A 17,269-nucleotide genomic window follows, 5' to 3' on the forward strand; every position below is an offset into this window, starting at 1 on the left:
CTGTTAAAAAACGGCGCTTCTTCACACATTTAAGTAGACACTCGGTAAATTTATATACTTGATTAATGAAGAAATTCCACCAGTCCAGTTATAAATATACATACATATATACATATATATATATATATATATATATATATAAATAGGCACACACAAGTACTAAAGTTATTAGTTTGGGTTGAAAATAAACTAACAGGAGTTTAAGCCTCTTTTCCATATTGATGCCTGACTTTTGTTGCCAATTTCCGATGGTTTTCTGGCCAACAATATTACCAATGGAAAGCAAAGAATTTGTATCTTCTCTTCAAGAGATGCTATCTTTAGAGTATCCAGAATTTTCAGTGCCGTATCTGTTCATAAAAACCAAATTAATATGATCATTTCTTATATATATCTCTGTTTGTGTGTGCGTGTGACCGTAAGTACGTTGTGAAATCTCTATGATATACTTTTTAAGACATATTAATTTGTTAATATTAATTGTAAATAATTTTGTCATCATTTTAGCCTATATTAAGTAATTACATTTAATTGGTTAATATATAAATTAGTTATTTAAAGCATGTCATATGACAAGATTAATAGCATTAATGCTCATAATTAATTGTCTCAAATTGATGATCACAAGTATTGATGCGTACGTAGGACATACATACCATACAAATAAGTGGAAATAGTAGCGATAAGGAGCTGACTGGGATCCATAGAAGCCAAGTCTTCAATTGGAGTCACAGAGTATAAATACGACACCATGTCTCTATTTCCAGTCATTATTGCCACGTATAGTGGTAAAGCTTTGATGTCATCCTTGGGGATCAATGGTAGATTTTTGTTCTTTTTCACCATCTCTTCTGCAATTGTAACGACTTCTGATTGGGCAGCAAAATAAAGGGCCGTGTAGTTTCCGTTGGTTGTCAATTCTAATTCTTTTTTTGTCATCAATTTCACGAGTTTTTTTACAAAACGGGTGCGTTTTGCAGCTGCAGCAAAGTGAAGAGCTGTCCCTTCCTCTTTTGTTATGGCGGCTCCAAGGCAGTTAATTCGAATCTTTCGATTTTTCTGACTAAAAGCTTCAGCAGCTTTCCAGTCATCTTCTAGGGTAGCTCGAATGAGAGGAGTATAAAAGGCACGAGATTGAGATAATGTGCTATCACCCTCTTCCATTTTTTTCCTTGATCTTTTTCTAAGAATATTGAAAATTAATTACAAGAATTAATATGATATTATGTATGTATGAATGAGTGGATCATAGACAATATATGATATATATGTTGTTTTATATATATAAATTGAAGAGTAATACTAAATACAATCGTAAAGTGCGCAAACCATACAGTCGATTTGAAAATGAGTGACGTCTACTATTAAAAAATTAATTTATTTTCATGTGGGTCCAATATTTATTAAATTTTTTCAAAGTAATTGCACGGCACTTTCGCAATATTCACTATTGCAACTATCATTTTTCTAAATTTAATATGTTTTGTAATTCTCAATTGCATCCTCTCTCGATATGGACGTGAGAATCATATCAGCAATTTAATTAGAATCACCACAATCTCAGTGACTTTATTTATTACCATTTAGAAAAAAAATTATAATTAACTTCCCACGAAGAAGGATTAATTTATGGTAATTTTGTCCCCAATTCATCTTCCGTCATGGGCATGCAATTCTTGATCCCTTTATGGGAAATCTTATTTTTGGCCCGTTTTCAGTACTCACATATATGCATGCATTTGATGGAATTTTATACATGTATGGTTGCACTGAAAAAAATCTTGTAATGTCCCTTTTCTTTAAGTTTTAATTTTTTTTATAATCTTTGAGAAATTGTATATAACTGTATAAAATGAAAATATAAAAATTGGATTTCTTGGCTTTTTCTTATTTTTTGCTATAAACTCATGTATAAGATAAATTATATATATAAAGAATTTGCATATCTTTTAAACATCTTTATATAATTTATAACATATATTTTTCGTATGCCAACCTTTTCTAATTGGATGCTCATTGTATACTATAAACTCTTTCTGAGTTTGTCGTAACAACTACAACTTTGAGTTTGAATAATATATGTTTGATTTTTCTGTATGACAACATGCATTAAAATTATATAAACTCAAGTTGATTATTTTTATTATTTATTATTTTTACTCGAGTTGATTAATTCATTGGCAAACTCAAAGTCTCTCAATTATTTAACTCAAGTTGATATGATCAGTTTTTAATGACCATATTCAAACTCCTAATTAATAGACAAAATGGAGCATCCAACTGCATGTTCGTCGAAATGCAAATTATTATATCATGCTAGCTCATTACACTACAACATATTAGGTCTTTTGTTCCAAAAGATGGGGTTTTTGTCTCAAAATATATTTTGGAACGAAAAAAAAAAGGGGTCTCAAGGTCTTCCCAAAAGGTATTTTAGAACAAATATATCAATTTTGCCCCAAAAAATATCTTTTGGAATGAAATATTGTTGGACCGTTCGATCACGTTCGAGTGACAATTTTATTCTAGGACGATTGAATTTAGTTCCAGAAAGGCGTTCGAACTCCCAAAATATGGTTTGAACGGTATGTATGTTCGAATGTGTACTTCATGGGTGGTCAATCGATACCAATCCGTTCGACCAAATAAATATGAGGAAACATTTGAACAAACAAATTGATGATCAAACATAAATTATATTAATTTTTAGAATTGAGTAAGAGGTTTGAACGTGTAATGAATAGAAGAAGTGAGTTGCCGATTCGAATGTGTTCGAACGGTCGCAACGTTTGATGACCATTCGAACTCCAACGTGTTATGTTCTAACAGTTGTGTCTGATTTATATATGTTCGAACATTTGATGATCATTCAGACGATTAGTATTTGATTTTAATAAAAAATTTAAAACAAAATATATATTTATATTTCAAAAATACATTACATATTGTTCAATATAAACAAAACTAATCTAATAAGTCCAAACTAAATAAGTAAAATAGTAATAATACTAATAATGTTATCCGTACAAAATTTTATAAATCCTAAAATTTATGAAAAACACAAAAATCAATTGCTTGGAGACCTGAATTGTTGCATAAGCATCTGCATTTGGAGTTGCATCTCTCACCTGAACTCTTCTTTTTGTTCTTCATACGATTTTATACGCATCTCCATGTCTGCTTATTTAGTCAATTGAGCCTCTAACTCACCCGTCAATAAAATCAAGAGAAAAATTAGATCACCTTCTTAGGAATAGGTAATGGTTGAAGTAGACCTGGTGGGTGTAAATTATCGACTTTATTTTTTTTGACAAACTTCACACTCCTTAATAAAAATTTTGATATCTTGTTTCATATCCCTCCAATAAAAATTGGCTCGAGCTCGATGTAAAGTCTTATGCAGCGCCGAATGGCCAGCTTGAGGACTGCCACGAATCAAATGTAGTAATTGGTCCTTAAGAGCTACGAACTGCCCAATAATTAATATGTCCTTGTAAAAAGTAGCCCATCCTTCAGCTTATACTTAGTAGTGTCGAGCAACTGCTTATCATAGTCATCTAACAATTTTTGCAACGTAGAATCCTTTAGGTAAGATGATGCCTTCAAATCAGCAAGCCAATCTGCTGCTGGAAAAGATAGGGCAGCAATCTAGGGTTCTTCTTCCCACCTTCTTGATAACGTGTCGACCACCATATTGTCTTTGTCCTTCTTGTACTCAACGACAAAGTCAAAACCTAGTAATTTAGCGAACCATTTCTGTTGCATATGTGTCCTTATTTTTTGCTCAAGTAAATACTTGAGACTTTGATAATCAGTTTGAATACGAAAAGTTTGGCCCAACAAATAGGAACGCCACTTCTTGACAGCCATAACCAAAGCCATGAACTCCTTCTCATAAGTGGAGAGATGTAAAGCCTTGCCATGGAGAGCTTGACTCATAAATGCAATGGGTCGGTTCTGCTGCATCAAAACAGCACCTATACCACAACTTGAAGCATCACATTGAATGTTGAAAGGTTTAGTAAAATTAGGAAGAATCAAAACAAGGGGGTTAGAGACAGCTTCTTTAAGTGCATTGAAGGCCTCTTTTGCTGTTTGGTTCCATTCAAAAGAATTTTTCCTAAGTAGTGAGGTTAAGGGAGCAGTATTGGAACCATACCCCTTAATAAATTTCTTATAATAGCCCGTAAGACCTTGGAAACCACGTAAGGATTTAATGGTTGAAGGAAATGGCCAGTTTAACATGGAATCGATCTTCTTAGGATTGGCCTTAACACTATCCTTGGAGATAAGATGGCCAAGGTATTCGATTTCATGACTTCTAAATGAACATTTTGATTTTTTGGCAAAAAGCTATTGAGTTTGTAGAATTTCTAAGACAACTTGCAAATGCACCAAATGGTCTTGTAAACTCTTGTTTTAAATAAGAATATCATAAAAAAAAGACTAATATGAATTTACGCAATTAAGGTTTAAATATGTGATTCATGAGGGATTGGAAAGTTGATAATAACCGAATTGAAGATCCAATTTACTAAAAATAGTTGCACCATAAAGTTTATCTAGAAGCTCGTCGACAATAGGAATTCGGAATTTCACTTTGGCTATTTCTTTATTCAGAGCCCGCTAATCCACGTAAAGATGCCAACTGCCGTCTTGCTTATGCACTAGGAGTACTGGGGAGGAAAAAGAGTTTTGACTAGGATGAATGATTCCAGATTTGAGCATGTCATTAACTAGTTTTTCAATTTCTGATTTTTGGAAATATGGATACCTATAGGGACCTACAGAAATTGGTTGAGCATTCGGTTAAAGAGTGATATGGTGGTCATGATCACATGTAGGAGGTAGGCCAGGGGGTTCTACAAAAACTTGTTGAAACTGTTCCAGCAAAGTAAGAATGAGTGGGTTAGTGTCTAAGAAAAAATTAGGAGTTTCATAAGATGCAAGAAGCTGTAAAACCAAACCCCTTTGTCTTGTTTCATAGCCTGACCAAACTCTTCACCCTCCCTTAGAGATACATCAGTAGGTGTGATGCCCTGCGAAATATTCTCACGGCCAAATAAAATAAATTTCATTCGTAGTGTGTAAAAATTCCATAAGATAAGGCCCAATGTACTAAGTCATTGGATTCCCAACAGAAGATCACAACCACCCAATGTCAAGATGTAAAATCAGTGTGACAAGTGTTACCCTGCATAATGTGTAACGCCTGGGCCAAAGCCCAGCCCGATTTTACGAAAGCCGGCCCACAACATGTGATCACTTGAAGGGAGGCTTGAAATGGCGTCATTTGGTGAGTTATTTTTCCCCCTTTCTGCTGCACTGTTTTTCTTCTCCGTTGCATTTTCCTTTGCACTGCAGTTCCACTAATCTCTCCATCCCGTGCACCTGCTCCCCAAGTCTCCACAGTCCATTTCGGTTCCACGCATACACATTTTTTTCGAGCTACTCTGAAATTTCCTTTCCCTCTTGCACAAAACCCAGATAACACGTGTGAGCACTGCGATTCCCTTCCTTCCGTGTATTCCAGGAGATTTTTCACTGTGGGCTGAGCCCCTCGAAGGTGAGCCATTGTTCTCTCTCTTGTTCCCTGTTTCCCTTTGCCTCACAGATGTTTTCATGATTTTCTTTGGGTTTTTGGCACGGTGCAGCATCTTCATGAGTCTCAAAATCTTGTGCCATTGTCAAGTTCCCTCTCTGAAGTTTTTCTTTTCGGTAATCATCCCTCCCATTCATAGATCTCACTTTTAAATTTTTACATCTATCCCCTGCTTTTGCACACACACACACCCTCTTGTACGTTATTTTCTTCGGCTTATTTTTTTTCGCACACTCTCTTTGTTTCAATTCACAGCGCACACACTCAGTTTATTTTTTTCTCATCTTCACAGAGCTTTTTCTCCATAGAGCAGTGCCCCCTTGTGTTTGTCAGTTGTTTTCATAGAGTCCAACGCTGGTAAGCTTCTTTACTCTCTCCTTCTGTTTTTTTTTTTTTTAGTTTAATTATTTTAATAATTTATGTTAAGGTGTGGTGTTTTGGGTTGATGTGTGTGGGGTATGGAAGTGATTGAGGGCAGCCTGAGGTGGTTTATTGACTGTGTGTGCAATGGGTGTTTGAGCCGGTTGTGCTCGGTGTTTTATGAGTGGCGCAGGTACCCAAGTCTTGAATTTTTGAATGACTAAAATATGTGATGGTTGCGCTGAAGTTTTATTTTGAAGGTTGGAGTTGACGTATTGTTTGTGTTATGTTTTAATCATAGGAGTTGCTATTGTTGGTTTTGGAAATATTTATGGTTGGTTTGGTGTTGATAAATGGTGGTTGTTTTGGGGTTTAAATGCAAATGGTTTGAGGATGGTATTGTTCGGGTTTAATTTTATGATAGTTATTGAGTTAAGAAGGGGCTGTTTTGGTCTAATACTCAATCAATAATAGCTAACTAGATTGGTTTATTAAATGTTGGGTATATGTTTTGTTTAGGTGGTGTTACTACTAGAGTTTCGTCTCAATGTGTTGATAATACACGAAAGTCAGGTAAGCGAGGTTCATACACTAGTTTTACATAAAAGAAATGAAATAAAGTTGTCTTTGAAATAAGCATGTTTATTTTTGAAAAGAAATCTGGAACGACATCAGATGTTTATTCTGCATATGCATAAATTCTATATAAGAGAAAATATTTTCTATCATGACTGGTGTAGACATGAGCCAATTTTGTACATTTTGTTTTTGAACTATGCAAAAGAGCGATTATGAAAAAAATCTAAAAGTTTTTTTATGAATAAATGAAAATATTTTAATTATGTTTGTTTCGAAGATGTGAAACGATCTGAAGTTATTTGGTACTTTGTTTTGGATATGATGTGTTATCTGAAAACCTTGGCATGAAGTTCTGATTCTGTATATGAATGTGAACTGATTTCGATGATGTTCTGTTCTGTTTCTGTTAAGGCCCAGCCACATGTGTAATGGTGGTTTATAACCTTACCACGGGGTGAAATATGGTATATGGCCCAGCCACGAGTATAATGGTGGTTTATAACCCTACCACGGGGTGCAACATTGTATATGGCCTAGCCACGGATATAATGATGGTTTATAACTCTACCACGGGGGTTAAACATGGTATTTGTCCCGATGTGATGCTAGAGATGATATGAATATAATGTTTTAGTTTGGATATGCCAATGGATTTTCTTTTTGGGAATAAGTTTACCTTTCTAAAAATTTTGCTCTGATGTTTTTGCACCAAGTTTTGGTTTATGCATTTTGAAAATAGAAATATGTTGTTTCTACATTCTGAAAGAAAATGTTTTGTTCTGCATATCAAACATTATAAATGTTCATATTTACATGCTAGTATATGATTTTTGCTTACTGAGTTGTTGATAACTCAACCCTTAATCTTCATAATATTTTTAGATGACATTGATGGTTTAGCTGAGGATCATTATTAGAGTGTGTGGACAAGACTAGCTGTGAATAGTTTTGGGTATCTCGCGGTATTAGTGCTGCTGTTGGATATTATTTATTTCTTAAGTTGTTTTCAATAGATTTAGACGGTTTATGGAGACTTATGTCAATTTTATTTTATTCTAGTTTGTTATTTGAGACATGAAAAAAAGTTGATATTTTATTTGGTTTGTGATATCGAGGATTGGATATGTGAGTGTGTATGGTTTATTAAATTGAAGTATTTACGTTGTTTCGAAGAATTGGAAGGTTATATTCTTGGTTTTGGAAAATATATTAGCATTGTTGGAGGTTAAATTAGTTAACTCTCCGGACCCTCGAGGTCGGGACTTTACAGTTGGTATCAGAGTCAGGTTTGAATTCTGCATACTATAAACCTTGAAGGTTTAGATATCTGTGGGTTCATAGGGTGTAAATATAGGAACTTGAGGACTATAAGGATGATCATGTGGATATCCAAGTTTGAGTTTCTAAAAACCTTATGATTGATTTTGAAGGGATTTGAGGTTTTAGATCTGGCAAATGTTAGGAATTGAATTCGTAACTTTGAGGTTTTAAATTCTAATGATGTATGTGAGTATTAAGTCACGCCAAGCTTAAATAGTTATCTAATAAATAAGTGTATTTGTGTTTACACGCATATTCTATTTATTTTATTTACTTAGTATTTTTTTTCGCCTTTATTTATTTTAGAACGTTTTACCAAATTTAAGCTTTCAGGATGGCGGCTCGTCGTTGAGTTCGAAGCCTTGAAGATTTGAACAAAAACAACAATGATGGGGGTTGCACGTTTGAACAATGTAATTAAACGCATCCTCCCATCTTTGATGGAAGAGGCGATACGAACGCAGTGGAGGATTGGATACAAGACACTGAATAAATATTCAGTGTTTTCGAGTTTACCGATCAACAAAAGGTTCAGTTCGCAGCTTTTAAACTAACTGGAGAAGCGAAGAGTTGGTGGAATTCTAAAAAATTCATCAGGGAAGCTGAGGGGACTGGAGTGATTGTTTGGGCTCAATTCAAGCAGAATTTCTTTGATCGATTTTTCTCTAAAGCGGATAGGGAAGCTAGAGCTCTAGAGTTCACCAACTTGGTGTAAAGGACCATGACTGTGAGCCAATATGCTGCAAGGTTTGCAGAATTATCATGCTTTGCCTCATACCTGATTCTTGATGAGGAGAAGAAGACCAAGAAGTTTGAGGAAGGTTTGAACTACAGGATTTATGAACGAGTGATGGTCCTACAGATTCCAAATTTTTCAGAATTGGTGCACAAGGCGAAGTTAGTCGAGCAAAATCTCAAGATAGGTGTTGAATTGCAAGAACAGAGGAAGAGAGCTACTCCACAAAGATTCTCTAATTTAGATCAAGGGCCAAGGAAAAAGAGAAATTGTAACACCCCGTATTTTAGTGTATTTTTACTGAAGGAATTATTTTTATGGATTCAAAAATTTATTCTCGTATTTTAAAATTGGTTGGATTTGTAGTGAGTTTATTTTTATGATTTCAATTTGGTGAAAATTATTTTTATGTGCTTTCTTAATATTTATTTATTGTTATGCATTTAAATTGCTTTTAATATTTAAATTAATTTCTGCGAGATTAAATTATTTCAATTTGACTTTACCATTATGTTTAAATTATTTTATTTAACTTGTGGTTTTGAAATCGTTTCCGTTGGATCATTTTTGTGACCCAAGTTATGAGGATTGGACCTCATTTCTTTTCCCTCTATTTTTCTTTTCCTCTTTTTCTTCTCTTTCGTTTCTTTTCCTCCTTATTTCTTCTTCTCTCCCGCGCGACCCAGCCTTCTCTCCCTCTCTCCCGTGCATTTCGTCGCTCACCTAGCCTGCCGCCGCCGCGCCGCCATGACCATCACCGCCCACCACCACAGCTTCCCCTCACGCCGGTCGTCCTTCCCCATCAATCTCAGCCCCTAACTCGCCAGCGTTCTCCTCCACGCACGACTTGAAGCCACGGCGTTCTTTGTGCTCGCGCGCCGCCGTCACGCCACCTCCGGCCTTCATCTTCACACCACTTCATCATCGACCTCTTGGCAACCCATTGGACCCAACCCCACCTCCGATCCGTTACCGGTGAAGCACATTCATCAACATTTCCGTTTTGGGTATTTTTGGCCTTAAACTACCCCTTGTGCCGCCACCCACGGCCAACCTTCATCACCACTAGTTTCACCGACATCCCTAGGCCCTACTCTATCAATTTTGGGTCTTCGTTTGTCTTCGTTGAAAAGTGGGTATCTGTGACCCACAGCCACAGTGTATTTTACACTGTCCTGCAGTTGTTTTTCCACTTATTGCCGCTTCATGATCCTCCGGAAATTGTTATATAGCACTGTAAGTATTTCTCCAAAGAATTCTTGTAAATTTAATATATTACACTAACACATTTCACTGTATTTGATCTGTTGATTGGTTTTGCCGGACTGAGTCCGAGGAGTACGGGGGTCGGATGGTTTGGTGATTGGAGTTGTTTGGTTGGATTTGATTAGGTTTGTTATTGATGGTTGTGGATTAGAGTTGGTACATGTGCATTTCATAATTTCATGCATGATCATGTTTGTAAAGGAAATTGGGTTTTCGTGTATTGCATTCATGTTCATGTGTTCATTGAAAACTGAGTTTTCATGTGAAATGATTTATTGGGTGCGTGTGTATCACGAACCCCAAGCCGAGATGGGGTATTATCTCGGTGGAGCTCCTCTGGTCACTCGGGAGCGTAATATACTGAGTGACGTCCCCTGGATTGTCGCTGGGCGACAATGGGATCGGACGAGAGATTCGTGCCGACTCCGTGGTCCTTCTGCTGGCGGGGACTAGAGAATGTTTGGCTACGTACGCGCTGGGTGCGGAACTGGGCATCGCTCGTTGTGTAGTGGATGTTTTCCCATGTACATGTTGGGCGCAGAAGTGGGCATCGCTACGAAGCCAGGGTGTGCGGATGACCCATAGGGGAGATAATAGTGCATACATTAAAAATGGACTGTTTTCTGGGAAAATAGCGTGTGTTGGATTTTGTGCTAACCATTTTCTGGGAAAATGTTTTACGGATTATTTTTGGGCCAATTGGGATTTTGGCGTGTGTTGGAAAATAATCAATTTCGGAGAAAATGATGTTTTGAGGAAAATGCATATTTTTTCATATGCATACATGTTGGCTGCATTAAATACATTTTATTCCTGAGGATTATTTGGGTTATACTTACCTGCGGTACCATTCTGTGGTAACACAGATTTTGATGCAGATGAGGAGGAGGAGGGAGAGCCTTAGGAGACGGCTCCGCCCGAGGAGTGATTTGGGATCACTGGCTTTGTTATTTATTTTACTCATTTGTATTTTGGGACATGTGTTAAACTTTATTTTGGATGATAGTATAACTACTTTTTAAACCTTACTGATGTTTAGATTGTATTTAAATTCTGGTACTTAGTTGACTAATCCGCTGCGTTGTTTTTGTACACTGTCGCTTGTACACACACTTGGCACTTTCGTTGGGATGCGTGACCGTGTTGTCATCATCCCGGCGTCTCGATTCCTGTGTTTCCTTACATGGGGGTCAGGGGCGCCACAGAAATGAGGAAAGCAGTTCAAGTTAGAGACAGATGTAGGGAAATCATACCACTAACCTCTGTAAGTTCTGTAACTGCATACACGCTGGGGAGTGCAGAAAGGAAGTGGGATCATGTTTCAAATGCGGTAAGGATGGGCACTTCATTAGAGAATACCCATTGCTTGCGAAGAACAATAGAAGGCCCAACCCACCTCAAAACTTTAGGCCTAATAACCAAGGCAACAATCAGCAGAGGACTGTACCTGTACGAGTGTTTGCTTTGACACCGGGAGAAGCTGAGGACAAGAATGATGGCATCACAGGTATAATCTTTTTGACTTTCCTATTTAGTTTTCTTATGTTAAGAATTAAGGATTACTTATATTGTTATCTCTATGGATTATATGACGTAAACCCAGGAATTATCCCCCTGTTTCTCAATAAGGCTATTGTTTTATTTGACTCAGGGGCTACCCACTCCTTTATTTCGAAGGATTATGTTCAGTTCTACCCCGTTGATGTTGTTGAGATGGATTACAATCTGAGGGTCTCAACCCCAGTAGGTGATCTAGTGACTTGCAACAAGATTATATTTAAGTGCCCAATAACTATTAGCGGGAGGGTAATACCAGCTAACCTGATAGTCTTTCCTATGATTGGGTTTGATGTGATTTTGGGAATGGATTGGTTTGCTTCTAGTTATGCCAATATTGATTACTTTAAAAAAGAAGTGGTGTTCAAATTTCCAGAGAAGGAGGAACTTAGATTTATGCGTTCCAGAGTGCTTACCCTTCCATCAATTATTTTTGCTTTTCAGGTTGACAAGTAATACGTGATGGGTGTCAAGGGTTCTTATCTTCGTGGTGAATGAACCAAGAGCAGAATTGGAGTTAGAAGAGATTCCTATTGTGAGAGAATATCTGGAGATTTTTCCTGAAGATTTGTCTAGATTGCCACCCGAGTGGGAGGTTGAGTTTGCTATTGAGTTAGCCCCTGGCACGACACCTCTTTCCAAAGCCCCTTATTGAATGGCACCATCAGAGTTAGCCGAGCTCAAAGAACAGTTGCAAGACTTATTAGACAAAGGTTTCATCAGGCCCAGTGTGTCACCTTAGGGAGCTCCAGTTTTGTTTTGAAGAAGAAGGATGGGACAATGAGAATGTGTATAGACTACAGGGAACTAAACTGAGTGACCATAAAGAATAAATATCCACAACCTCGCATCGATGATTTATTTGATCAGTTGCAAGGTGCTCAGGTATTCACCAAGATTGATCTCAGATCGGGTTATCATCAATTGAAGATCAAGGCGGAGGATGTGCCTAAGACAACTTTCAGGACCAGGTACGACCACTATGAATTCTTGGTCATGCCTTTTGGCCTAACCAACGCCCCAGCAGTATTTATGGACTTAATGAATCGAGTATTTCATGAATTCTTGGATAAATTTGTAATGGTGTTTATTGACGACATATTAATCTACTCCAAGAGCAAAGCTGAACATGAAGACCATCTTAGATAAATACTGGGGACACTTAGGGATAAGAAATTATTTGCTAAGTTGAAGAAGTGTGAGTTTTGGCTTGAGTCTATTGCATTTTTGGGACATGTAGTCTCAAAGGAGGGTATTTCAATAGACCTCGAGAAAATTGAAGTAATAGTTAACTGGACCCAACCAACCAGTGTGCACGAAGTTAGGAGTTTCTTGGGTTTGGCTAGTTATTACCGTCGTTTTATAGACGATTTCTCAAAAATAGCAGTTCCTCTTACCGCCCTTACCAAGAAGAACAATAAGTATGAATGGACTGATAAATGTGAGGAAAGCTTCCAAGAATTGAAGAAGAGATTGGTGATAGCTCCAGTTCTGACAGTCCCCAACGAAAGATAAGGATTTGTAGTTTACAGTGACGCTTCACGATTGGGATTGGGGTGCATATTGATGCAACATGGGAAAGTAGTAGCATATGCATCTCGGCAATTGAAGACTTATGAGCAGAATTATCCCACACATGATTTGGAGTTAGCCGCTGTTGTCTTTGCGCTTAAAATCTGAAAACATTATTTATATGGTGAAAGGTGTGAAATCTACACAGATCATAAAAGTTTGAAGTATTTCTTCACTCAGAAGGAACTGAATATGAGACAGAGGAGATGGCTCGAACTAGTCAAGGATTACGACTGCAATATTAACTACCATCCAGGGAAAGCTAATGTTGTAGCTGATGCACTTAGCAAGAAGCCAATGGGACCAGCAGTTGCAACTCTTACCTCTCAGCCCCACTTAATAATGGACTTAGAAAGAGCTGCTATTAAAGTTGCTACTGATGACCAGTAGGCATTGATAGTCGGTTTAACAGTCCAACCAGCTTTGATAGATAGAATTAAACTTGCTCAAAAAGAAGATTCTGAGGTAGTGAGATTAATAAAAGAAGTAGAAAAAGGAAATAAATCTGAGTTCAATGATTTTGAAGATGGAGTGTTAAGGTTCGGAAATAGGTTTTGTGTACCGGACAAAGATGAAATAAAAAGGCTTATCCTCGAAGAAGCGCATCGCCCCCCTTACATAGTTCACCTAGGTGGTACAAAAATGTATTGGGATTTGAAGGGGTCTTTTTGGTGGGATGGCATGAAGAGGGAAATTGCCAAATTTTTTGGCACAGTGCCTAACCTCCCAACAAGTGAAAGTAGAACATCAGAGACCGGTAGGGTTATTGCAACCACTTCAGATTCCAGAATGGAAATGGGAACATATTTCTATGGATTTTGTTACAGGCTTACCAAGGACACTGACTGGACAAGATGCAATATGGGTGATAGTGGACCGTTTGACGAAGACAGCTCACTTTGTGCCTATCAAAGTTTCTTATAAGTTGGAGAAACTAGCCGAGCTGTATATACAAGAAATAGTTAGGTTACATGGGGTACACGTGTCCATTGTGTCGGATAGGGATCCTCGTTTCACGTCAAAATTTTGGCGAAGATTACAGGAGGCCATGGGAACTAAGTTAAATTTCAACACAGCTTTTCACCCGCAGACAGATGGTCAGTCTGAAAGGACCATACAAAATTTGGAAGACATGTTGAGAGCGTGTATACTGGATTTCAAGGAAACCTGGCTACGACACTTACCTTTAGTCGAATTTGCTTATAATAACAGTTGCCAGGCTAGTATTGAGATGGCACCTTATGAAGCACTTTATGGTAGGAAGTGTAGATCTCCTTTGTATTGGGACGAGGTGGGAGAAAGGAAAATTTTGGGTCCAGAAATCATACAGAAGACAACATAAAAGATTGGGACAATTCGAGCTAGAATGAGAGTAGCTCAGAATCGATAGAAAAGCTATGTAGATAACCGTCATTGCCATTTAGAATTCGAGGTCGGGAATAAGGTATTCTTGAGGATCGCACCCATGAGAGGGGTTATGAGGTTTGGAAAGAATGGCAAGTTAAGCCCTAGATATGTTAGGCCTTTTGCGATTCTTGATCGGATTGGACCAACGGCTTATAGAGTAGCCCTACTACCAGCACTCTTAGGTGTGCACGACGTATTTCATGTATCTATGCTAAGGAAGTATGTTCCTGACCCCACCCATGTTATCGACTATGAGCCTCTTCAACTTCAGGAAAATTTGACTTATACAGAAGAGCCGATGCGGATTATAGAGAGAAAAGAACAGGTGTTTCGGAAGCGGACTATTCCATTAGTTAAAGTGGTATGGAATAATCATGCTATCAGTGAACCATCCTTGAAATTAGAAGAGGAAATGCAAGTCAAGTACCCATAGTTGTTCGACGAAGACCTCAATAGCTTGGGACAAATTTCGAGGACGAAATTATTTTTTAAGGGGGGGAGGATGTAATGCCTGGGCCAAAGCCCAGCCCAATTTTACGAAGCCCGGCCACGACACGTGATCACTTGAAGGGAGGCTTGAAACAACATCGTTTGGTGAGTTCTTTTCTCCCTTTTTGCTGCACTATTTTTCTTCTCTTCGGGAGTTTCCTTTGCACTGCAGTTCCGCAAATCTCTCCATCCCGTGCACCTGCTCCCCACGTCTCCACGGTCCATTTCGGTTCCACACATGAAGTTCTTCTTCTTCTCACCACATTTTTTTCAAGCTACTTTGAAATTTCCTTTCCCTCTTGCACAAAACCCAGATCACCCGTGTGCGATCTGCGATTCCCTTCCTTTCGTGTATTCCTGGAGATTTGTCGCTGTGGGCTGAGCCCCTCGAAGGTGAGCCATCATTCTCTCTCTTGTTCCCTGTTTCCCTTTGCCTCACAGACATTTTCATGATTTTCTTTGGGTTTTTCGCATGGTGCAGCATCTTCATAAGTCTCGAAATCTTGTGTCATTGTCGAGTTCCCTCTTTGAAGTTTTTCTTTTTGGTAAACATCCCTCCCATTCACTGATCTCACTTTTAAATTTTTTTGCTTCTATCCACTGCTTTGGCACACACATAAACCTTCTTGTACGTTATTTTCTTCGGCTTATTTTTTTCGCACACTCTCTTTGTTTTAGTTCACTATGCACACACTCAGTTTATTTTTTTTCTCGTCTTCATAGAGCTTTTTCCCCATAGAGCAATGCCCCTTGTGTTTGTCAGTTGTTGTCATAGAGTCCAACGCTGGTAAGCTTCGTTACTCACTCCTTCTGTTTTTTTTTAGTTTAATTATTTTCATTACTTATGTTAAGTTGTGGTGTTTGGGGTTGATGTGTGTGGCATATGGAAGTGATTGAGGGCTGCCCAGGGTGGTTTTTTGATTGTGTGCGCAATGGGTGTTTGAGCCGGTTGTGTTGGGTGTTTTATGAGTGGCGCAAGTACCCAAGTCTTGAATTGTTGAATGTCTAAAATGTATGATGGTTGCACTGAAGTTTTATTTTGAAGGTTGGAGTTGACGTATTGTTTGTGTTATATTTTAATCATAGGAGTTGCTGTTGTTGGATTTGGAAATATTTATGGTTGGTTTGGTATTGATAAAAGGTGGCTGTTTTGGGGTTTAAATGCAAATGGTTTGAGGAAGGTACTGTTCGGGTTTAATTTTATGATAGTTATTCAGTTAAGAATGGGCTGTTTTGGTTTATTACTCAACCAATAGTAGCTTACTAGATTGGTTTAATAAATGTTGGGTATATGTTTTGTTTAGGTGGTGTTACTGCTAAAGTTCCGACTCAAGGTGTTAATAAAACACGGAAGTCAAGTAAGTGGGGTTCATATACTAGTTTTGTATAAAAGAAATGAAATGAGGTTGTCTTTGAAATAAGCATGTTTATTTTTGAAAAGAAATCTGAAACGACCCCAGATGTTTATTCTGCATATGCATAAATTCTATATAAGAGAAAGTATTTTCTATCATGATTGGTGTAGACATGAGCCAATTTTGTATATTTTATTTCTGAACTATGCAAAAGAGCGATTATGAAAAAAAATATAAAAGTTTTGTTATGAATAAATGAAAATATTTTAATTTTGTTTCTTTCAAACATGTGAAACGATCTGAAGTTATTTGATACTTTGTTTTGGATATGATGTGTCATCTGAAAATCTTGGCATGAAGTTCTGATTCTGATGATGTTCTAATCTGTTTCTGTTAAGGCCTAACCACGGGTATAATGGTGGTTTATAACCCTACCACGGGGGTAAAACATGGTATATGACCTAGCCACAGGTATAATGGTGGTTTATAATCCTACCGCGAGGGTTAAACATGGTATTTGTCCCGATGTGATGCTTGAGATGATATGAATATAATGTTTTAGTTTGGATATGCCAATGGATTTTCTTTTCGGGAATAAGTTTACCTTTCTGGAAATTTCGCTCTGATGTTTTTGCACCAAGTTTTGGTATATGCATTTTGAAAATAGAAATATGTTGTTTATACATTCTTAAAGAAAATGTTTTATTCTGCATATCAAACGTTATAAATGCTCATGTTCACATGCTAGTATATGTTTTCTGCTTGCTGAGTTGTTGATAACTCACCCCTTAATCTTCATAATATTTTTAGATGACATTGATGGTTTAGCTGAGGATCATTATTAGAGTGTGTGGACAAGACTAGCTGTGAATAGTTTTGGGTATCTCGCGGTATTAGTGTTGTTGTTGGATATTATTTATTTCTTAAGTTGTTTTCAATCAATTTAGACGGTTTATGGAGACTTATGTCAATTTTATTTTAATCTAGTTTGTTATTTGAGACATGAAGAAAAGTTGATATTTTATT

The 17,269-nt window shown here is 37.4% G+C and overlaps 2 protein-coding genes across 2 annotated transcripts; one reads left to right on the plus strand and one right to left on the minus strand.

Moving 5' to 3' along the window:
- Positions 1-621: 621 nt before the first annotated feature.
- On the minus strand, positions 622-1,164 carry LOC108994613. The gene has a single exon (XM_035686067.1). It carries the CDS (start codon positions 1,162-1,164, stop codon positions 622-624), a length of 543 nt encoding a protein of 180 aa, XP_035541960.1.
- Positions 1,165-14,469: 13,305 nt separating this feature from the next.
- Positions 14,470-14,832, plus strand: LOC108994614. Its single transcript, XM_018969889.1, has one exon. It carries the CDS (start codon positions 14,470-14,472, stop codon positions 14,830-14,832), a length of 363 nt encoding a protein of 120 aa, XP_018825434.1.
- Positions 14,833-17,269: the final 2,437 nt, after the last annotated feature.

Source organism: Juglans regia, chromosome 15 (assembly GCF_001411555.2).
Source record: "Juglans regia cultivar Chandler chromosome 15, Walnut 2.0, whole genome shotgun sequence".
NCBI lineage: Eukaryota > Viridiplantae > Streptophyta > Magnoliopsida > Fagales > Juglandaceae > Juglans > Juglans regia.

Bases quoted from the DNA above. Each gene is read 5' to 3' on its own strand.
- LOC108994613 (XM_035686067.1), bottom strand. From the start codon at position 1,164: ATGGAAGAGGGTGATAGCACATTATCTCAATCTCGTGCCTTTTATACT.
- LOC108994614 (XM_018969889.1), top strand. From the start codon at position 14,470: ATGAGGTTTGGAAAGAATGGCAAGTTAAGCCCTAGATATGTTAGGCCT.